We start from the raw sequence: 22,530 nt of genomic DNA, 5'->3' as shown, positions 1-22,530 counted from the left end.
ATGCCAACACTGATGAAACATGAATACTGAGGTTTTAGTTTAGAAAAAAACAACAGATGCATTAACATCTTTTGTCTTAAAAACGAACAACACGTGTGCCATAGGTTTGCCACAACTGCTCTAGGAAGTTGACTTGCATTGGAATGCACAGAAACTGTTCCCAAACCTTTCCCTGCCTTACCAAGTTACACACTAGAGAGGACTGGTGGGCAGATAGGTGCTTGTGCTGGCTGCACCGTGCATGCACTTGCAGTTGGCAGAGTGCTGGGGTCTCAGGTCATTTGGAGCTGACTCCTGGAGCCTGGGGTCAGAATAAAAGGAGGCTCTTTTTGTAATTAAAGATACATGAACCTGAAGTTTTGACCTTTAGCTCCACTCCTGAGCTATCCACCATCAAGACGGGGCATGCTGAACCTCCAGGACAAGACTGTCCTTGATCTAGTGCTGGATGAGTCTTGGGAGCCGACTCCCCCGTGTCCTCTTCATGTTCCCGATCGCTGACTTTCGTTACCCATACTGATTCTGCTCCTCCGTTTCCTCTTTATAGTCTTGTTGGCTTGGGGGAGAGTAATTGTTTCAAAAAGATGTTCAGGTGCCACTGTATGACAGGGATGATTACTGGAGCTGTCTCAGTGTAGTGGATGGCACTGCCAAGACAGCAGTTCAGGAGGACGGGCAGGACAGTGCCCAGGGCAGACACATGGGACTCTGCAGTGCGGAGGACAAAGGCCATTTCCCTCGGAGTGTCTGCTGTGCGCTGTCAGGCGCTGAGTTTATAGGCTGGGAGGATGACCTTAGGCCTGAAGGGAGGATGTGAGGAGTCACTGTCACTGCTGTGGACTGGCTCCTGTTGGTGTGCTGCTCCAAGATTGGATGTCAGGTCCGTGATGGATGAGTCCAATATACAGCCCCGCACGCTCCTTACCTCTCCCTCTCAGTAATGGAGCGGCCATTCTGTTCATTTCCCAGCAGTGTTGTCAGCCCCCAGGAAATATAGCCAGGCTGCAGGGAGTGCAAGGAGGACACAGTCACCGTAAAGAGGGGACGTCTGCAGAGGGTAGCAGTCTGGGAGAGCTTGATGTGTTTTGCCAGGATCCTGCGAATCACTCGGCAAAGTCAAAGCTGTCAAGTGCTAAGTTGTAACCAGTGCTCCTTGCTTTTGAGCACATCAGCACCGATCCAATTGGAATGAACATGGCGAGATGGAAACGTTGGGTGGATGGGAAGCAGGGGCAGAGGTGTTGGGTGTATACATTTTTCTTCCCCCAAGCATGCAGGTCTGGGTCTGTTCTGTCCACCTCTGCAGTCATTCCCTGGCTTTCTCTAACCCTAAGACAGATCTTTATTTCCACACTGTCTGAAGGCAGACAGACTCAGCTGGTCTGAGTCCTGGCTCTGGTACTCCTTAGTTGTGAGAACTTCTAGCGATGCTTGGGGATTCCTGAGTACTGAATAGCTAAGTACTTTGTTATTTTCTTTCTTCAGTAATTAATATAGTAATATCAGAGCTGTTTGCAGTTAATTAATTATCTCCCAGGCAGATTACTTTTATATTCCCTTAAAATGTGCTGCATTTGAGAAGGGATCTGACAGGGAAAAGAAGACTCTATGTGCGTGGGATCGAGCCTTTTAAAAATATAGCAGGATTTCTGTGTTTCGGTGGAATACAAATGTCTAAGGCTACCCAATCCATGCTGAACTGATTTTATTTCTCCCTGTTGATCTCTCTCAACCTCCTCTACCAGAAGTTCGGGTTGGGGAGCTGCCGTCTGGTGCTGCTCTTTCTTCACCATGGTCTCCATTGGAGGTGCAAAGCTGGCTGTGCTGAAGGTCCCTGCCCTTGCTGGGTCCAATGCAGGAGCTGTGTTTCTGCCTGGCCCACCTCCACTGCCCCCGAGTCTCTAGGACCCCACTTGTCTCCTTGCTTTAGGGTCTGTGAGCCCACAGGGGTGGGGTGGGCTGTGACCCCGAAGCCCAGGACGAGGCAGCAGATCTTACAGCCTCAATGAGTGTGTGTCTCATGACTGATACAGCCAGGGTGCTTCTTCCTGTCTTTTGCTCAGAATCAATATTTTCTCCTCTTTTCCCCCTTCTGGTCCTGGTGTTGACGGGTGCTTAGATGCTGGTGCAAATCCAGCAGAGACAGAAATGGAAATTTGTATTTTCGTTTGACACAAACGTAACGCCCCACCCCAGTATTAATCAGAGGAGTCTACATTAACACCTGTGAAATATAATAATGGACAGATAAAGAAAGACTGAATTTGGCTAGGCTTTGAAATCCACTGATTTGAAATTAGACAGGAGAATTAATTCTGTTGCAGCAGTGACCCCCAACTCCAGTCTGTCTCTGAAATGGGCTCAAATGTGGCCGCTTAGAAGTTTCTGAGTACATCCTGGTGACTTGCTGGGGTGTGTGGCGGGAGGGAACTTCATTCCTGTGCCTGGGTCACTGCAGCAGCTTTGCTGGCTGCGTTGAGTGTGGGGCTACAGCTGAGTGCTGAGAGTCCTTGAACCATCTGCGTGCCCAGTTAGGGTAATGGGTCCCAGGGGAATGGGCAGCCCTGCCCTGGAGCCTCAGTGGCTTGCAGGTTTGGGTCCCACTGGTCCAGTGCCCAGAGCCCCAGTCCAAGCTGGAAAGTCTTGGGCACGTTTCTCACTGGAGTTACAACATGGTGCATGCTTCCTTCTGCAGGCAGCTGCTCCTTTCCAGCGACTGCTTTGGCTCCAACCTCCAGACAACGGGATTCTTTTCTTCCTCTTGCCACTAAATGCCTGCACACAGCCCGAATTCCGGTGCGGGGAGAGGGTGGCGCTTTTTGCCTAAGGATGGCCGTTCCGCTTGGCAGGATGAGAGCAGAGTGTGTGACGTCACCATCAGCAGGGTAAGAGCTGCTTTGCGCGTGGCTTCTCGGTGTGTCTGGCTTAATGCAGACGCCCCGGAGCTGGAATTGAGACACACACCAGGTGCTCCAGAAGTGCTTTGCCTGAGCCGCGTAACCTTTAAAACACCCTGGGTTAGTTCAAATTAAACTTGAATGAGCCCATGTAAACTTCAGGGCTTCCAGGTTCTCCTGGAACAGCAAGTGATGTGTCTACACGGGGCCCACCCTCCCGGCCCAGACCACAGCTGAGTCCTGACTCTGACTCCCAGACAAGACCCTGTACAAAGCCCTTCCCCAGCTCCTTATTTGATTGCCACACTGGTTTGGCCCTTGGAAACACTGAATTTTGCCGTGTCGGCTCGAGGTCTTTCTGCTAACTTTTTGACCAAAGAGATGATAGTTTTGCTAACCCCTTCAGATAAGTGACTGTCTTTTACTAGACTGTGGACAGCACTTAGCACAAGGAGCAGTGCTGCAGAGTGGACAGTAGATGACCCCTTCGATGGAGGAGCCCAGAGTGGGCGTGAGCACCAGTCAGACCGACGAGCAGTGAGAAGGGCAGAGCCGGTCTGCACCTTGTGTCAGAGCTGATGTGAAGGAGCACAGAGCGCTGTGGGGGCAGCAGAGTGGTGGGGAGAGAGAGCCACTGCCCTGGCCCGGGCACATTCAGGCTCTCCTGAGCCCCTCCCTGGCAGCAGAGCTTTGCTGCTGCGGGCGTTCTCTGTGTTCCTCCATGCAGCGTGGCCCAGCTGAAGCAGCAGGCATCTACTGCAGGGTTAGAGGTTTCTCTTGGGATAAAGTCCGCGTTTTCTTGGTTGAAAAGCTGTCATTTGTGATTGTTTGCCTTTTACAAATAGGACAGATTTCTGGCTGGTTGGCTCACTAAATCACTCACCCCTCAGAGCAGCCCTCTTTGGAGACAAGCTGTGTGAGGACAGAATCTCTGGAGTTTCCAGAGAGGAGCAGCCGTGCTAAATAAAGATCAGATGGAATGAGACTATGCTTGTGTGACTGCTCCAGTTGGAGGGAGCAGGATGGGAGAGGGGGGCAGAAGAACGGTCAGAACTCTCATTTTTAGGGCGAAGTTTTACATGGGCCTCGTGCTTCATGTTTTCAAGAGACCCTGTGCATTTGTTGTTTCGGGTCCAAGGTGGGCTTAGCCGTTTCCTTCTGTAGATCTGGGGTCTTCCTGCTCCGGGTGTCACAGCCTGGGCAGAGGCAGCCCCAAGGCCAGTTTTCAGAGGCCTCGTCTTGGCTCTGGTGGTTGCTTCCTGAGGTTCACGTCGAAGGGCCGTGGTGGGGCACGTGAAAGCCGATGAGGCTCGGGAGCAGGGTGAGCTGAGAAGTGGGGCCTGGCAGTTGCTGTGTCGGGTGTTCTCGTGCCTGTGCGTCGCATCTGCAACCCCAGCCTCCTCAGGGAAAGGCCCGAGGGAGAAGCCCTGTGCGGGAGCAGGTGCCCAGGCAGTGCTGCTCCTGGGAGCAGAGACTCAAATCCAGAAGGCTCTTAGAAGTTTCTTGAGTGCTGCACTCCTGCTCTGGGCATGTCTGGGATTGGTGCCCCACAAACAGCTATGTATTTCTGGTCAGCTGCTGTAGAAAACCCTCATTCGTGGAGCCTGGGTTCAAGCTCGCCAGCACCCCGCTTCCCATCCGCGGCCAGGGTGGAGGAAGCCCCTGGCCTAGTCATGCTCGCTGCTCTTCCAGGCCCATCGCCCATCCCAGAGCAGGAGGAACTATGAGGACAGATGTCAGGGGGCCCCAGTGGGCGGGGGCCAGAGTGAGTTTAGGGTTTCAGTCCCATTGATGTTTGCTTGGTTTTATTTGGTATAGCGTCACATGGTGCTCGTCGTCTGTTTTCTGTTGCCTGATGAGCACCTAGGACTGACTGATGTGTAGAGAAAAGAGATTTGTTGAGTTCACAGTGTTGGAGCTGGACGTCCACACAGCATGTGGCTGCCTGGTGGTGAGGGCATGGTGAAGAGAGTCTGTGTTCGGGAGAACAAGCAGGGGTTGGCTGGCGCGTGCAGCCTGCCCTCCTGAGGACCGACTCCGGACGCCGGACTTGCTCCGTCCCTCCTGGGCAGTGCCGCCGCCGGGACCCGACCCATTTCCACCAGGCCGGCCGCTAAAGGTCCTCCGCCTCCTTCCACCACTGCACCGGGGCCACACTTCTAACTCATGGACCCTTGGGACAAACCATGTCTGAGGCATAGCACGTGGAGGGTCAGAAATCGAATTTTGGATTGCCTGCACTTTCATAAAAATGCAAGTATTTTCTCTTTTGCATTGGATGGAATGAGATGAAAGTCAGAAATACATGCTCCAAAAGGGTGGCAGTGTTAGTGCGGAAAATGGCCTGCCTTTTTCTTTAATGACGTGACTGATGTAGGTCTTTTTGACAAGTGGAAGGCAAAAGGAATTTAGGTGTTCGTTTACTTTTATGGAATTGAGTTTTAAAAATGATTCTGTTCAATTAGAAAAAGCTGGCTTGCACTGTTTGCTGCTTTTCTGAGCAGAGCAAGCAATGTCTAAGACAGCTGTGCAGTGTGTCGTTCGTGTACCGGCTGTGAGGGGACAGACTCGAGGTTTTAAAGCGGATCTGAGGCCGGAGCCCGGAGAACTGCACGGACTCTAGGAAGAGGAAAGGGCGAGATGGCTTTGGAAGGCTCTTCAGGTGCCTCTCGGAGAGAAGAGGATCAGTGTGGTTTTTCTTTGAAGCTTCCAGTGCCTATCTTGGATTTTGACATCTTTCCCCTCTTTTAATCTTACAAGCACCAGGAAGCCCAAGGTGGCCAGACCCTGTGTGTGGAGTTGGCACTGAGAGGGACCAGTCCCAGCTCCTCCGAGGCAGAAGTGAGAACAGCGGTGGGCCCTTCTGCTTTGCAGCTCAGTGCCACTGTGCCACACAGATGTGCCCAGCCTGAGCCCCGCTGTCCTCAGCAGGCTCCCACAGCAGCCCCAGGAGGGACAGCATTCCTCAGTGAGGGTGCAGGCAAGTATCCAGATTAAGGTGCCAGCAGCCAGTCTCTGCCGCGCCCTGGGGAAGGTGAGTGCATGGTCAGGTGTAGTGGCCAGTTACCCATGGAAGCTGGTGACACTGGCTTTGCGGTGTGGGGCACTGATCAGCCCCTAGGGCTGTGGAAGTGAAAGCAGACAGTTCGTCCACTCGCTTATGCGCATGCCCTGGCTGCTGTGTCCAGTACGACTCCAGGAGCTGTCACGGGAGGCTGAGCAGTGCTGTGTGTGAAGCACGCTCCACAGTGCACGCCCAGCGAAGGGGTTTAGTGAGTTGTTCTGCAGTCATTTTTAATGTGGAGTTTCACATGCACAGAAGCGGAGAGGGTGATAACACTAGATTCGGCTTTCCCGGCACCCCGCGCCCAGGGCTGACGGAGGGCCATCTGTGTGACCAGCACTGTCGCTTTCCCTCTGTGTCACTGAAATGGATCCCAGGCTATATAACTATATAATATTTATCCATAAATATTTTAGTATGTCTTTCCAGAATATAAGGGCTCCTTTGAAAGAACATAATTGTAGTCCCATTTGGACACCAAAAATTAACAATTCTTTTATATGATCGAATGTCTAGTTGTTGTTCCAGGGTCCCTGAACATAAGCATTTGGCTCCATAGAAGCAGCGTTTATACCAAGCCCATGTATTGCTTTTGTTCGCTATTTTTTAAAATTTGATTTGTCCTGTTTGGTTTCCTACAGTCTGAATTTTGCTGACCGGATGATCAGGGATCAGATATTGAAACTCTGATTTACTCGTTAGGAAATTTCTCATCAGGTTTTATTTATTTATTTTTGGTACGTGGATCAAACTCGGGACCTTGCACTTGCGAGGCAGGTGCCGGAAACACTGAGCTAAATCCCCGGCCCCTCTCATCAGGTTTTAATCTGGGCTTTAGCAGTCAATGATGACCATTGCTTAGGTCCATTGTTATTAGGGTTGCAAAATGACCAAATTTTAATTCTATTATTCCTTTTTCATTCATTACTTGAAACTCTTTTTTCAAGGTCACTTTTGTCCTTTGAAAAGCTCAATAAAAGCTTTATTGAGAAAACTGATAAAATCTTCCTTGTAAAAATGTGTAATTCAGTGGGTTCTTAGTATATCCATAAGACTTGGCAACCATTTCACCCAGAGCATTTTTATTGCCCCTAAAAGAAACCCGTACTCATTAGCAATCCCCATTCTTTACCCCTAAGTTATCAGCAGCCACTAATCGATGCTTGTCCCTGTGGGTCTGCTTATTATGCATACCTCATGTACAGCTGTGTGACACATATGACATTTCATGATGACAGTTCTCCTGTGTTGTCAGCTAGGACTGAGTATGTGGCCGTGGTCCCGTAAGGCTACATTGTAGCTCTTTCTTTTTTTTTTTTTTTTTTTTTTGGTACTGGGGATCGAACTCAGGACCTTGTGCTTGTGAGGCAGGTGGCAGAACCACTGAGCTAAATCCCCAGCCCGACATTGTAGCTCTTTTGCTTTATGTAAATATAGTTTATGATCTGTGCACAGTGACACACAGTGTGTCCCATTGTTAAGTGGCACAGAGCTGTATGTGGAATCGTATCCTAGTGGCCTTTGTCTGGCTTCTTCACGAGCACAGTGCTTTCAGGGCTGATACATGTGGGTGTTTGTGGTATGGATCAGTATTTGGTTCCTTTTCATGGCTAAGTAACAGCCCATCATACGGGATTCCTTACTGGTTTATGTGCTCATCAGTTGGTGGACCCTTGGGCAGTCTCCTCTTTGGGGCCATTCTGAACCCAGCTACCCTGCCGTGAGCATTCCATTCTTGGTTTGTTTGGACACATGCTGTAAGTTCTCGTGGAAACGTCCCCAGGAGTGGGGTTTGCGGGAGGTCCCCAGGTGAGTTCTGCTGTGGAGGAGTGACAGTGAGAGCAAGGCTGACCCCTTTGTGCCCGTCTGGCTTCTGGCCCGACAGTGAGATCTCACTCCTACGTGCTCACGTGCCGCTGGGGCCACACTGTGCCCTGGAGCCTCCAGAATTGCGAGTGAAAGGAACCTCTTTTTTATAAAATTACCCAACTTGAGATACTTCGGTATAGCAACGAGAAGTGGATTAGTACATCTGGTGGAGTTTTAGCTGTGCTGGGAATCCTGCTCCTTTGCTCTTCCTGTCTGCCCTAAGGAGTGTCACACTGTCTTGATTACTGCAGCTTTGTAATGCTGTGAGTCACAAAGTTTGAGCCCTCCACCCTTGTTATTTATCAAGGTTGTTTTGGCTTCCTGGGTCCCCTGTGTTTCCTATGAATTTTACAAACCAGTTGTCGATTCCTGAGAAAAGGATTTTGAATTCATAGATTAATTTGGGGAGTGTTGTCCTTTTAACTCATAACTGTAGTATGTCTTTCCATAGACTTATGTCTTCTTTAACTGCTTTCAGCAATGTTCTCTAGTTTCTATGGTACAAATTCACACCACTTTTGTTAAATCTGTTCCTAAGTATTTTATCATGTTTGATGCTATGGTAAATAATGATTGTTTTTTAACTTTCATGTTATGTTTTCTCATTGCTGGCATACAAAATGGAATTGATTTTTGTATATTAATCTTATTTCCTGCAACACCACTGAACTTATTAGTTCTTATAATTTGTGTGTGTAATCGCTAAGGGGTTTTGGATGTCTCAGATGCTTCTTTTGCATTTATCGAGATGTTATTCCCCTAGTGTGTTTTGATCGATTCAAGTACGTTAGGTCAGCTTTTCATTCCTAAATAAATCTTAGCAGTCCCAGGATATGGTCCCTTTCGTATTTTGCTGGACTTGGTTTGCTGTGCTTTGCTGAAAATCTCTGCATGTAGATGCACAGGCGGTACTGGTCTGTGGATTTCCTGTCCGGTCTTTTTCCAGCTTGGTGTGAGGGCAGTACTGGCCTCATAGAATGAGCTGGGAACTGTGCCTTCCCCTTTCATTTCCTGTAGTTGTGCATGTCCAGCAGTTTGTCCACTTAGGGTCTGGGCTCTGAGGGTGTACAGTTACGTGGCTTTCCCTCCCTCTGTGCACTCCTTTGGTGCCCATGGTGAATGGAGCCTCTTTCATCACTCATTTTGCTTCCATTTTTTTCTCATTTCTTGCATTTTTTCTTACTCTAGCTAAAGATTTATCAATTTCATTGATTTTCTTTTAAACATACTTAAACATCTTTTGGCTTTCTTGATTTTTTTCCCAGTGCTGGGGATGAAATACAGGGTGTTCTATCACTACTGAGCTATATATCCTCACTCCCGTTTTTTCCCTTTGAGGCAGGATCTCACTAAGTTGCCCAGGCTGGGCTGGAACTCATGATACTCCTGTCTCAGCCTCCCAAGAGTGCTGGAATTACAAGTGTGTGCTACCATGCCTGGTGACTTGGCTGTTTTTTAAAAAAACTTTTGTCCATATGCTCAATTTCAATAACTTCTAGTTTAATTTCTCTCTCTCTCCCTCTCTGTCTCTCTCTTTGGGTTTAGTTTCCTCTTTCTAGTTTCCTAAGGGCAAAAGTTCTCAATTTTATCTTTCTTTTAGTACCGTGTATAAAGCTGTAAATGTTCTTCTAAACGCTGTTTAGCACCCTCTAAGTTTGCTATTGTTCATTCAGATTTTTGTCTTTGTTCATCTCAAAGCAGTCTTAATTTCCATTTACCATTTTGCTTTGGTTTTTTGGTTTTGATTTTTGTGTTTTGCTTTTTAGAGGCAAGGTCTCACTGTGTAGTTGAAGGTGGTCTTGAATTCACTATGTAGCCCAGGCTGGCCACGAATTTGTGGTGATCCACCTGCCTCAGCCTCCTGAGTGCTGGGACTGCAGGCAAATGCCACCACACCGGCTGACTATTGGTTGTTTAAGAGGGTTGTTAATTTCCACACTAGATAGTTTCATCCAAGTTTCTGCTGCTATTGACGTGCAGTTTCCTTCATTTTGGTTGGCACACAGGTGTGCACTAATTAATAGCTTTTGCTGCCGTTTGGCTCTTGAACATCGCCAAACACTCAGGAGCCCGAGGCTTGGTCTTCAGCCCGCACCACTCCTGGGGCTGCTGGCTTCTTGAGGAGCAGGGACTCTGGAGAGCAGCCGGATGGCGAGGGTGTGCCTTGGAGGGAGCCTACGCCTGGCCTCCCCTTTGTCCCTCATTTCTTGTGGCCCTGAGCAGAACGGGCCTCCTGCACCGTGCACTGCCGCCAGGAAGCCCTCTGGGCCAGTGCCGATGGACAGGAACCTCCGACAGCTCGAGACCAGCGAGCAACCTCACCTCGTCTGAAGCGCGAGTCACGGGGAGGGAGAGCTGACAGCACGCGGGTGCGTGTGCTGAGGCCGTTCTTCGGCTCGGAGAACTCTGCGCGTGGAGAGCCTGCCTTCCGCGTTGCTGGCTGGAGCTCTCGCTCCTGGTCCGTGGGCCTGCCTGTTAGATTATCATGATCGGGTCTGCTTCCGCCACCCCATTAGCTACTGGAAACGGGTTCCTGGAATCTCCAGCTAGTCCTGTTAAATCATCCACTTCTTCCTTCAGTTCTGGCAGTGTTTGGTGCCTTTATTTTCCCATCCTGCCTCATTTTGGGTCTTACCTGAGGAATGTGCCAGTCCCTGCCGCCTTCCCCACCTCCCCTCTGCTCCCGTGGGCCAAGTCTCCTCCTCTCACCAGAGCAGCACAAGGGGGGTGGCAGACGGGGACCCTGCCCCCGCTCTGAGGCCGGTGCGGGCTCCCGCCTGCCGTCAAGAAAGAGTGTTCTCAGGGCGATCAGCAAGAGGCAGAGGGCGTTGACTAGGTGGGATTTTAGGGGCACGCACTCGAAGACTCACGGGCCCTCCGGAGGCGTCAGTTCTGAAAGCTTTTACATCGTACTGCTCTATGCTTTTGGCCCGATTTCTACGTGCATGCATTTATAATTCTTGTGCTTTCTTGGTGGATTGGCCCTTGCATTACTAGACCTGCCCTCGGTCTCTATTAACCGTGCTTTGCCTTCAGTTTTAGTTTGTGTGATGCTCAGTTTAGCGCTCCAGCACATCCCACCGTCCTCATTCTTTTCTTTCAACCTGTGTTTGAATGTGAAGAATGATTTTCCAGTGCACCATGTAAATTGTTCCCATTGCCCTATTCTTTGTTATAGGAATATTTCTATAAAGAAAAATGCCCCTCATTGACTCCTGTATTGTTTTCTTAGAGTATAATTCACGCAGGCAGGCAGAATAGATGTTTGGTTTTTCCCTTTATTTTTCGTAGAATAATGAATTCGTATGCTGGCACTCCCTAGAAGTGACCAATGCATTTATTTGTTTTAAAAAACTATTATGAATTCAGGAAGTTTTGCATACTTGATGTGTCTCAGTCCATTACAGATTTTTTTCCATTTGAGGCACAGATTTCCTGGCTTGGGCAGCGTGCGTCTCAAGGTTGGTCTTTAGTCTTCGACTCTTCGCGCTGTCGTCTTTGACAGCTTCCTTGCTTTCTGGTGTAGCACGATCTTCCAGGCTCACCCTATGCGTTCCAGCCCCAGGCTGGGATTGCCTATTCCTTCATAGATCCCTGGATTATTTTAAATGAGAAATTGGAGTTAGATATCTGAGTTTGACCAATCTCAGGGTGCTCACTGCTTCTGAACTGACGCCTTAGTTGGGTCTCCCCAGGAACAGACCGAGATGGACTCTGTGCGGGACGTTGGTGGTGGTACCCTTGGTGGTCTTCACCCTGGGAGGTGAAGGAAGGAGAACCAGGTGCAGGGAGGGGCTGAAGGTGATGAGGACTCCGCAGGAATAGCATCTGACTCTAGGGCGGCGTGCTGGGATCGGCTGCCACCTCCATAAAAAGGTCTTGCACACCTTGTGGTCGCCCCTGGGAGGGGTCAGGCCTTGTGCAAGGTGGCCCTGTCCTTGGCTGGAGGTCGCTCCCAGTGTGGCACTTGGGGGGGACTCCTGAGCTGTTCACAATCCCAGAAGCTGTGAGACTGAGCGTGGGTTCTGAGCGAGGCAGGTCTGACACCCCACAAGGCGTCCACGTCTGAGCAGTGGACAGAGTGAAGAAATGTTCCCTTGGCAAAAAACAAGTCGTGCGTGCACTCAGGTTGGTATTTCCAACCCAAATTGGGATCAGTGGGTTACTTTGCTTAATTTGTTTCATTTTTATATTAACGTTTCTTAAAGTTTCGTGTCCAGAGTTGTAGGGTGCCTAATGACATTAACATAACAGTGCATGTGCTTTGTCCTGTGTGCATAAAAATTTCAGAGTAGTTATACTAATATGATTACTAAAAGTCTTTTCAGATTTCTGTGAGACTTTTGTCCTGTGTTGGGTACTGTACCACTAGGCATGTACAATCAAATGATTTTGCTTTAAAATATCTTGAAGTGATCTATCTTTTTGAAGTAACCACCAATTTGTTGCACAGTTAGGGTTTAATTTTTAGGAAATGCTCCTTTCTTTTTATTTGATTCTGTTTCATAATTGAGTAAAACATTTACGTAGTTATCATGTTCAGCTTTCCCTGTTGTCTCTTATACCCTGCCTGTCTGTTTTTTCTTCATGTAGGAAAGCATTTTACTAAGTTTTGGTTTGTTTTCATCGTTTCTTTCTCATTATATAAGCATATACACATGCGTATGTATATGTATGTGTGTATAATGTTGTTACCATTCCTTTAGATAAGTTGTAGCATTCTACTGACACTTCTGTAACTTGCTTTTTTCTCCGTTTAGCTAAAACAGCCTAGAAATCACTCCATTGCTTATATATATGTGTGTATACACACACACACACACACACACACACACACATCTATATGTGGCTTTTTAAAAATCCAATCCTCAGTTAATGGACATTTGGATTGCTTCCAGCTATGCAAGAGTTTTCAAATTTTGCCTTCCTTTGGGAAAGATTTGTAGAAGAAAAATTGCTGGGTCAAAGGGTAAAGGCCTGTACGGTTTTGCTAAATTCTGCTCCCAAGGGTTCCCATTCGTTTTGCATTTCTGCCAAAATGTAGAGTCTGCTTACTACAGACTCATCAGTAGAATATGGAGTTTTATCTTTAGGCTTTCCCCCCCAAATTTGTTACATTAAACAATAGTTTCATGTGCAGTTATCTTTCCATGAGCAAAGTTGAACTTTTAAAAAAAAGTTAACTATTTTGAATTATTTGATTTCTTATTTCCAGTATTGGGAATCAAACTCAGGACCTTGTGCTTGCCAGGCAGGCTCGGTGCCACTGAGCTAAGTCCCCGGCCCACATAGTTGAACTTTTTTTTTCCTGATTTCAGAGCCACATGTTTTTCTGTGAGCTGTTTGGCCCCATCTCGTCTATTTTTCTGTATTGCTATCACTCTTTTCCTTCTCTGTGTTAAAGTTCTTTTTATGGTAAGTGTATTAATCTCTCATTTATGACAAGCATGGCAACTTTTTTTTCACATTCCTTTTTTATGTTGCTATGGTATGTTTTTTCCATATCAAAAATTGCTTGCATATAATCAAATTAATTTTTTTTCCTGTGTTTTGAATCAGAATTAGAAAAGCTTTTCGTACTTCTGGATTATAAATGAGCTGACCGTGTTTTTGTTCAGGAGCGTATGGTTCACTGAATGTCTACTGTGTGTGCACACACACACACATGCACGCACGCGCGCGCGCATGTTGTATTACAGTCATCCGCCGTGGGGTGTTGGTTTCAGCACCTCTGTAGGCCCTCAGTGGCTCAGGCCCTTCTGTGAGTGGTGTAGGAGCTGCCACATTTGTAAGACCGGTGCACACCCTCCTGTGTATTTAAATCATCTCTAGGTGACTTATAATACCCAATGCAGCATAGATCCTATGTCAGTAGTTGTTGTGTTGCACTGTTTGGGGAATAATGAGAAATAAAAGCAGTTTGTATGTGTTCAGTACAGATGCAAGTTTTAAAGTTTGTTTTTTGAGGTACTGGGGAATGAACCCATGACCTTTGCACTGAGCAACATCCCAGCCCTGTAGCATTTAAAAAACAAATTTACTTTGAGACAGGGCACTGCTCTAAGTCACTAAGTTTGCCAGGCTGGGCTTAAACTTGCAGTTGTCTTGCCCCAGTCTCCCCTGAGTGCTAGGATTTAAGGTGTGCACTGTCTGCCCCACCTAAAAAGTATCTTTGATCTGCAGTTGGTCGGGGTGTAGAAGTCATGGATATGGAGGGCCAACTATATTTGCACTGTATATTATGTACGTATAAGCTTTCTATGAAGCATATTGATAGATATTTCAATTTTAGGTCCACACAGATACACCTTTGACTCAGTCCATGCTTCCTGAAAGAACTAAGTGCACTGCTGTTAAATGAACACTTGCCTGGATATAGATGCTTAGGGTCCCTTCTCTCTGTGGCCTTGATGTGTGAGCAGGGATATGGAACACAGGGCCCCCGCCCTGGGCCTCTGCCTTGGGCTTGATGGCTGTCCCCAGCACTGACCAAGGCCTCTGAGCTGCTGCTGAGCCAGAGCACTCGAGGATCTGGGGGAGATGCTGTCCTCTCCCCTCTGAAAGCCTCTGACGAGAGACGCTGCTTTAACGTCAGACTTTGTGGCATGGATGGACCGCATCACAGACTCCTTCACTAGCAGAGTAAATAAAAAGCGAGGAGAACAGAGTAGGAAGACTGGTAGTGTGGGTGATAACCGCTTGCTGCAGAGAAGCCATGGAGGGATGCGAAGTGCGCCCCACACCCGCGGATCGGGAGACAACACTCACTGCCAGTGTCGAAGACGACACCGACTCTCCGCCATCGCTGGCTTCCAGGAGGCCAAGAGGGTGAGAAATAATTCACCGGAAGATGACTCCCACTGAAGCCCGAACAGCAGCTTGGCTAAAGTAGCTCCTTGGAGCACGTTACTGCTGCATTTGCCACGCGCCCGATGGCTTTCACAGATCTGAGGTTACATAAATATTTGGACCAAGCCGGCAGCTCTGATTTAGGCCGTGCAAAGAAGCCATCTAATTGAAAACAGAAAGCAGAGGGGGAAATTGAGTCTTTGGAAGAGGTCAGTGAAGCTGTTAAACGCTGTCCAGCAGTGTTATGGTCTCACGGTCGGCACTGCTGTCTTCAGAGCAAATTCTCCTGTGCTCTTCGGGCTCCGACTCCTCCTGGGTGGACAGCAGGGGCTGCGTGTCAAGGCCGAGACTTCTCCTGGGTCCCTTTCAGAGAAAGAGTCTCCTTTCTTGCCAACAGACTACGCTTTCCATAGCGTAAGGGGAAAGATTCCACTCTGACCTTCCCGCCTCCCTTCTGGGCTCGCTGCCCCGACTCAGGCCAGTCAGAAAAGCACACCTCCCGCGTCCTGGCCTTTTCTGTCCAGCCATTGCACGTCTTGTCTTGTCACTTGCACTCTGTGAACTTCTGGAGCCGTCCCTGTGTCTGTGTGCACCCTGCTGTGTGACTCGGGTCTGGCTCCTCTCCTGCTCCTCTCCCCCCGTCTCCGGGCCCAGCCTTGCCTCTGAGCTCTTCAGCCCGGTGGCCAAGTGCAGTCTTTATTATTACTATTAATTATTGGCAGTAGTGGGGACTGACCCCAGGACTTCCACATTGAGCTGCATCTCCAGCCCTGGTTTTTAATTGGTTATTTGGAGTCGGGGTCTCCCGGACCGTGCATGCAGGCTGGGCTCAAACTTGGGATGCATCTGCTCCATCCTCCTGAGGTGCTGGGATTACAGACAGGCACCACCACGCCAGGCTGATTGTTTTTTAATTTATAAAGGAAAGATGTTTATCTCCCAGTTCGGAGGCTGGGAGGTCCAAGGACGTGGTGCCCGTGCGTGGCAGGGGTGTCCTGCCATGCCGTGCCATGCCGTGCCGTGCTGTGCCGTGCCATGCGTGAAGGGCAGTGTGCAGCCTCGGTGGGACCTTTCTGAGTCACAGGCGTAAGTGCGGCCTTGCCCATTGCTGGTTAAGACCCGCCAGGGCCCGTGCTGCCAGGGTACTGCCCAGATTCTTGCGGCTGCTGTAGCAGCCCTTTTACCATCTGCTTCCTGCCCACCTCCTGTGGGAGCTTCCCCCTCGGTTTGGTCAGCTCTGCTTGGGCCCTCAGCGTCTGAGCTTCATGCTGCCTCTGCTGTGAAGCCTGTCCAGCCAGGGTCTCTGCTCCTTCCTCAGTGACCCTGCACCAGATTCCTGGGTTGCCCTAAGGGAGAAGTTGAGGCTGGAGTTCAGTGGTGGAGAAGAGGTAGGCTTTGGAATGAATTCAGCCTGGGTTCCAGTCTTGGCTCTGCCATTTCCCTGTCGCTTGACCTTGGACTTGGCTTTCTCACACTTCTGCCTTACTGTGCTGGAAGGGCTAACCGACCCAGTGTGAACGGCCTCTCGCGTATCCGGTGGCAACTCTTGCGTGACCCTGTCCTTCACCTGCAGCATCGCTGGGAGGAAGTGCGAGTGTAGTGGATTGTGCGCAAAGCTCATTCTTTTCTCTCTCAGAAATAGGTCTAGTGCAGCCTGGTTAATGTCAGAAATAAAAGCAGCCCTGTGCTTGGCCAGTGTAACTGCGTGTGCAGATGATCGTGGCTCAGGGCAGTGTGGGAGATGCCTTTGAGGGCTGGGGCTGGGTGGGCAGTGAGCGGTGTTGGAAACTGAGCATGCAGTTCAGTGTAGGAGGCTTCGCCGGGTCATGTGGCCACAGCTGGAACCCCATCCTGGAAGAGCAGTGATACCTGCAGATCCACAGTACTCTAGGGCAGGGGGATAGTTGCGTCCTGCTGGTCATCCACGTCCAAGCCTAGGGTGGGGCTCTCTTAGAGAGAAAAGCACTGGGGCACAGAGGGGAACCCAGATCCTAGTGGAGCCGAGCCTGCCCTGGGTCGTGCACGCAGTGCGGAGGGTGGGGAGGACTGGTTCTCGGGTGCAGAGTGCACCCCTCCCTGGGGTGGACGGGAGGAGGGAGCGGCAGGCTGGCATGTCCGAGCTGCGGCGATGCTCAGACTGTGGGTTGAGAGTAGACTGCGCTGTGTGTGTGGGGTTGAGTGCTTAATAAGTAAGTAGTATTTAGGATTCTTAAAATTATTTTTGCAGTCTTCTCTGTTTTCTAAAAAAAATAGATCTATAAGCCCAAAGTTTTGAAAAATTCCGTTTTGTCCTGATTGTCTTCTTGTTAGATGTGTAACAGTGTGTTCATTTGCGCTGCATTCATTTCCTGCCTCGTTCTGCTCTGCTCTGAGTGTCGCCCGCCTTCCTGGAGAGGCGACTGGAAGTGGGCGTGGCCGGGCAGATGGGTCCCAGTGCTAACGCGCTTGTGCTCCTTCCAGGCGCGGCGTGACCTCCTGCACCTCCCTTTCCGGCCAGCACGCTGCTCCCCGGAGCCATCATGGTGCTCGGTGAGTTTCTCCGTCACCCTGGACAAGATGAGGAACTGGTCAACTTGAACGTGGGGGGCTTTAAGCAGTCTGTGGATCAGAGAACCCTGCTGCGGTTCCCTCACACCCGCCTGGGGAAGCTGCTCACCTGCCACTCGGAAGAGGCCATCCTGGAGCTGTGTGACGATTACAGTGTGGCCGACAAGGAGTACTACTTTGACCGCAGCCCATCCCTGTTCAGATATGTTCTGAACTTCTATTACACGGGGAAGCTGCATGTCATGGAGGAGCTGTGTGTGTTCTCTTTCTGCCAGGAGATCGAGTACTGGGGCATCAACGAGCTGTTCCTCGACTCCTGCTGCAGCGCTCGCTACCAGGAGCGCAAGGAGGAGAGCCACGACAAGGACTGGGAGCAGAGAAGCCCCGAGGCCAGCACTGACTCCTCCTTCGAAGGGTCCTCTCTCTTCGAGAAGGAGCTGGGGAAGTTCGACCAGCTGCGGTTTGGGCAGCTCCGGAAGAAAATCTGGATCCGTATGGAGAACCCAGCATCCTGCCTGTCCGCCAAGCTGATCGCTGCCTCATCCTTGAGTGTGGTGCTGGCCTCCATCGTGGCCATGTGTGTGCACAGCATGTCGGAGCTCCAGGGCGAGGACAGAGAGGCGGATGACCCTGTGCTGGAGGGCGTGGAGATCGCATGCATCACTTGGTTCACCGGGGAGCTTGCCATCCGGCTGGTTGCTGCTCCCTGTCAAAAGAAATTCTGGAAGAATCCTCTGAACATAATTGACTTTGTCTCCATCATTCCCTTCTACGCCACGCTGGCAGTAGATACCAAGGAAGAAGAGAGCGAGGACATTGAGAACATGGGCAAAGTGGTCCAGATTCTCCGGCTCATGCGGATTTTCCGCATTCTGAAGCTTGCGCGGCACTCTGTAGGACTTCGGTCCCTCGGGGCCACGCTGAGACACAGCTACCACGAGGTTGGGCTTTTGCTGCTTTTCCTGTCTGTCGGCATCTCCATCTTCTCCGTGCTTATCTACTCGGTGGAGAAAGATGACCCGGGCTCCAGCCTCACCAGCATCCCCATCTGCTGGTGGTGGGCCACTATCAGCATGACCACCGTGGGCTTCGGGGACACCTACCCAGTCACCTTGGCTGGGAAGCTCATCGCCAGCACCTGCATCCTCTGCGGCATACTGGTGGTGGCTCTTCCCATCACCATCATCTTTAACAAGTTCTCCAAGTACTACCAGAAGCAAAAGGACATTGACGCGGACCCGTGCAGCGAGGAAGCCCCGGAGAAGTGTCATGAACTGCCACACTTCAATGTCCGGGACATGTATGCCCAGAAGGTGCATGCCTTCATCGCCAGCCTGTCTTCTGTGGGCATCGTGCTGCGAGACCCTGACTCCACAGATGCTTCCAGCATCAACGACAACGAGGACGCTTACAGAACCGCGTCCGTGGAGAGCTGCACAGCGCAGCGAGCAGGGGCCTCCGTGCCTGTATCTGGTCCTTTCCCGACATTAGGTTAACACAGCTTTATAAACCTCAGTGGTTGGTTAAAATCATTTACTTCTCAGGGTGTAACTTCTAGCCATAGTTGGACATTCATTGCTGAATTCTGAAATGATAGAATTATCTTTATTTTTTATCAGTGAGGTCAATTAAATGCCTTGTTCTGAAATTTATTTTTTACAAGAGAGAGTTGTATACGGTTTTGGAAAAAAAGTTCATGATATTGGGTGGGAGTTGTTGCTACAGTTTATGCCTCATTCTGCATTGTCATTACTCACATTGAGCTAACTGTAAATTACTGACCAGTAAAATCAGAGGTCCAGCTGATGAAGACTACATGCATGTACAATCCACAAAATGAAACAATGCATGTAAACTAGTGTTCATGTTCTAGACATGGAAACTAGGAGCCTAATAAACTTCCTAATTCAGTATGGAGAATGTGTTGGTTGTTATATTTTTATGTGTAGTAAGTCCATGTAGGTACGTACAAAATTGGCTTGAAAGGGAAAAGCTCTTTTCTGAATATCCAGGGTCCTTTCTTATGTTTCTGAATTTTGGATGTACAGTAACAATGCCTTTCATTTGGTAGATGTGAGGTAGTGGGCAGGTAGAAGAACATGTCTGTGACTGATCCGCACCGTCAAGGGTAAACTGTTTAAACTTGTGTGCGTGGGGCATGTGAGCGAAGTGTGCATGCCCACCTTTCCAGAGTATGTTTTGAATTCTGTGATATCTCCTGCTAGGATAAAACCTTATCCCCTGGAAATTATGCCGAGCGGAGTGACCCCCATTCACAGCAGAGATGTGGTCAGTGAGCGGGTGAGGGGAGAGGTGTCACACACACAGGTGTGAGAAGCTGTAGGCCAGCTGTGGCCTGGGCCGACTTTCCAGGTAGCCTCAGCGATGGCAGTGGCCGTGTCCTGCAAAGAAACCCACTCCTGAAGGAGACGACAGTCCTCGCTGGAGCAGACACAGCAACTCTGCCCACAGGGGAGGACTTGGCCAGGGTCAGCTGGGGACTCCTGGCCGTGCCGTGCTCTCAGGCTGGGCACACAGTTCGCTCCCCAAGCCCTCCCGAGTGGGGGAGCCCAGCTGGGATCTGTGTCCCAGCTCTTGACATGTCGCGGAGCAGTGCAGGGAAGGAGGACACTGTGTAGCTACCAGAACTCCGACTCCTCACTGTGTGTGCCCGGAGGTGGACGCAGCCAATCAGGATTTGTGTCCCCTTTTGTCCGCGTGTGTCATCCCCTTCCCGTTGCACATGCCTTTCTTCCCCCAGAGCCTTCTGTGTTGGCGCAAGTGTAGTTTTCAGGCCTAGCAGTAGAATTTGGATCCCGTTTTATGAAGGATTTCTTCTTACCTAGTAGTGAGAGAACTGAACACAGCTCTCACAGCAGTTGCATGGTGAAGTAACAGCAGGAGCCATGACGGTGAGAAGGGACCGAGTGCTCTGTCGTGGAATCTCACTCCCTCCCCTGTGTCCCCAGCAGCAGGGGTTTCTGTTCTCACTGTCGGAGGGGACCCGGGGCAGGCGGCTTGTGTGAGTTCACACAGGGAATAGTGGCTGGGGCCTGAACCCTGCAGCCTCTACCTGGAACCCTGGAACCCTGCAACCTGAACCCTGGAACTGCCTCTACTCTGCTGTGCCCGGAGCGGATGACATGAGACCAGAGGGCTCCTCTGAGGAGGCCGAGAAGCAAGCTTCGGCAGAGTTGCAGTGTCCAGTCTGTGAGTGGCAGTGGCAGATGCTGGCTTGGGTCCCTTGCCTTTCCTGATCCAGAGATCAGACAGGTTGTTTATGGAGAAGTTTTCTGGACTAGCACCCAGGCTGGAGCAGACTTGAGGGCCCTTCCTTGAGGACACTGGCTGGAGAGAGAGGGAGGGAGAGAGGGAGAGGCTGGTCCCTGGGAGCCCGTGGGTTCAGTTTGAAGTCTGCAGGGGCCTCCGCAGTGCTGGGCTGGGCAGGTGGTGTGTCAGCCACTGGACGCCCCTCCGGGCCCCAGCGCTGCTAAGCCTGGCCCCTCGTGCCTCTTCCCTGCCTTCGCTGAGCACCCTACTGCCGCTGCCTGGTCTCCCACCTTTGAGGTGTCTGGCCCTGTTTGTCCTGCGGGGTGGGTGCAGCTAGCTTGCCACCTTGCTTGCTCTTTCTTTTCCCTCCCGGAAATGCTGGGTGTCTCCGTTGCTTTTGTATGCCGAGCCCTTCCTCCGCTGCTAATCTGATGCTCGACAGTTTGGGTGTGTGTGTTACTGTCCTCATCCAGGGGGTCTTGGGCCTTCATCTCTCGAGGCTCTGTTTTACAGAACGGATCCCCGTTTCTGAGACGCTTGGGCTGAGAAACAGGGTCCCTCTGGAGGGAACTGCAGCCTCCGTTATTTTGGTCTAGAAAGACAGCAGTTTCCGCGTGGTTCAGTTAGGGTTAAGGGTTTGCCTTGTGTCAGCAGAACAGTGTTCTCCGAGTTCTTGGACAGCTGCCAGGGAGCAGTTGGCATTGGGGGCCCGGAAGTGCGCAGCTCGACTTGGAGCAGAGCGCGGGAGGCTCAGCACTGCTCGCTGTTGGCCTGCCCTCGCCAGTGGGTGACTGCTGGCCCTTTGAGCCCCGACACTTATGTCACTTATATTCTGTCTTCACAATGCCCTATGACTTTGTTTCATTATGAATTTGCATAATGAAAGCCAGTTGCAACCTGTCATCTATGCTTTCTTATATTCTTACCTTCTGTAGCCAGTGAGATTTCAGGGTTTGTGGTTGAGGGCCTGGGAAATTGCCTCCGTGAAACTTGGGCTCCTCGCTTCCTTCCGTCCCCGGGGAAGAGGTCCCGAGTGCGGTCAGTGGGTGCGAGGTTCAGGGTTGCTGAAAGTCACCCGAGGTGCAATAACATCTACTTGTTCTCAGCGTCTGTTACCTTGTCCTTCCCTGGAAGGATGCAGATCATTTAGAAACAGGAAGAGAGGAGCGGTGAGTGGAAAGAGAAACGGACAAAGGCCCTGGATGGTAAAGCACTGCCCAGAGTGTGGGCTGCGATGGGTCCTTGGTGGGTAGGCCTGAGGACCAGGAGTGAACTGCCCAGGCCGCTGAGCCGCAGAGATCAGATCCCTGAGGGCCTGTCTGCAGCTGGCGCCCGGCTTCCTCCCTCCCTCCCTCCCTCTTCTGGTTCCTGTTCCTCCCTGCCTCCTCTCTTCCCACCACTATGAAAATCCTCAGGTGCACACAGGGCTGCGGGCAGGCGTGGTGCCTGCACCTCCCGTACCCCTCACCCAGCATCAGCAGTTGCTCTCCAAGGAGTTTATTTCATCTCTTCCATGACTCACCTCCCTGCTCCCCGGTTTATTTTGAAGCCAGCCTCGTCATGTCATTTAATCCATAAATATTTCAGGAGGCATCTTTCAAAGAGCAGTCTTTCTCTGAGCACAATCGCAATGCCATTAATAAAATAAAAACGCAATGATAATTCTTTTGTGCTGTGAAATACCTCAGAAAGCGTTGCATTTCTGAACATACAGATCAGGTAAGAATTTCTAGAAACCAGAAGCTAACGCATCACGGGAATGCAGTGAGCCTCAAAGAGAAACTGAAATGATTTCTGCTTAGATTCTCAATGTACCTGAGACGGATGCCTGTTTTCTCGGTTTCTGAAGCCTCCAGAGAAGGTGGACATACTCTTCAGTTTGGGTTTAAACGAAGTGGTGCTAAGGGTGATTTCAAGTTCATTTGTCTGTGTTTCGCACTCACTGAAGGCAGAACCAACTATTAACTGCCCCTGAAAAAAAGAATGTCACTATTTTTCAAATCACTAAGTTTTCATTTGGAGTGCTTTTCCCTG

The 22,530-nt window shown here is 50.2% G+C and overlaps 1 protein-coding gene across 24 annotated transcripts in view; it reads left to right on the top strand.

The window, feature by feature from the left end:
- Positions 1-22,530, top strand: part of Kcns3 (potassium voltage-gated channel modifier subfamily S member 3) — a 357,419-nt gene that overhangs the window by 21,558 nt on the left and 313,331 nt on the right. For 8 of the 24 annotated variants that reach the window (XR_015453268.1, XR_015453267.1, XR_015453266.1 and 5 more), the window contains exon 3: positions 2,696-2,885. The exons of 4 other annotated variants lie outside the window; for them this stretch is intronic. Coding sequence is in view for 12 of the 20 variants with exons in the window: in XM_087216663.1 (XP_087072789.1) it covers positions 17,199-18,722 (1,524 nt within the window). In the remaining 8 variants the exon portion in view is untranslated. Of the gene's footprint in view, positions 1-2,695; positions 2,886-14,122; positions 15,094-17,139; positions 19,147-22,530 lie in introns of those variants that run through there. 12 more of the 24 variants (XM_087216666.1, XM_087216661.1, XM_087216667.1 and 9 more) reach the window with 5 other exon arrangements.

Source organism: Heterocephalus glaber, unplaced genomic scaffold (assembly GCF_053883595.1).
Source record: "Heterocephalus glaber isolate CG9 unplaced genomic scaffold, H.glaber_assembly_v1.0 deba00001457, whole genome shotgun sequence".
Lineage (NCBI taxonomy): Eukaryota > Metazoa > Chordata > Mammalia > Rodentia > Bathyergidae > Heterocephalus > Heterocephalus glaber.
Note: the sequence above shows the minus strand (reverse complement) of the source record. Positions and strands in the feature narration are given on the sequence as shown.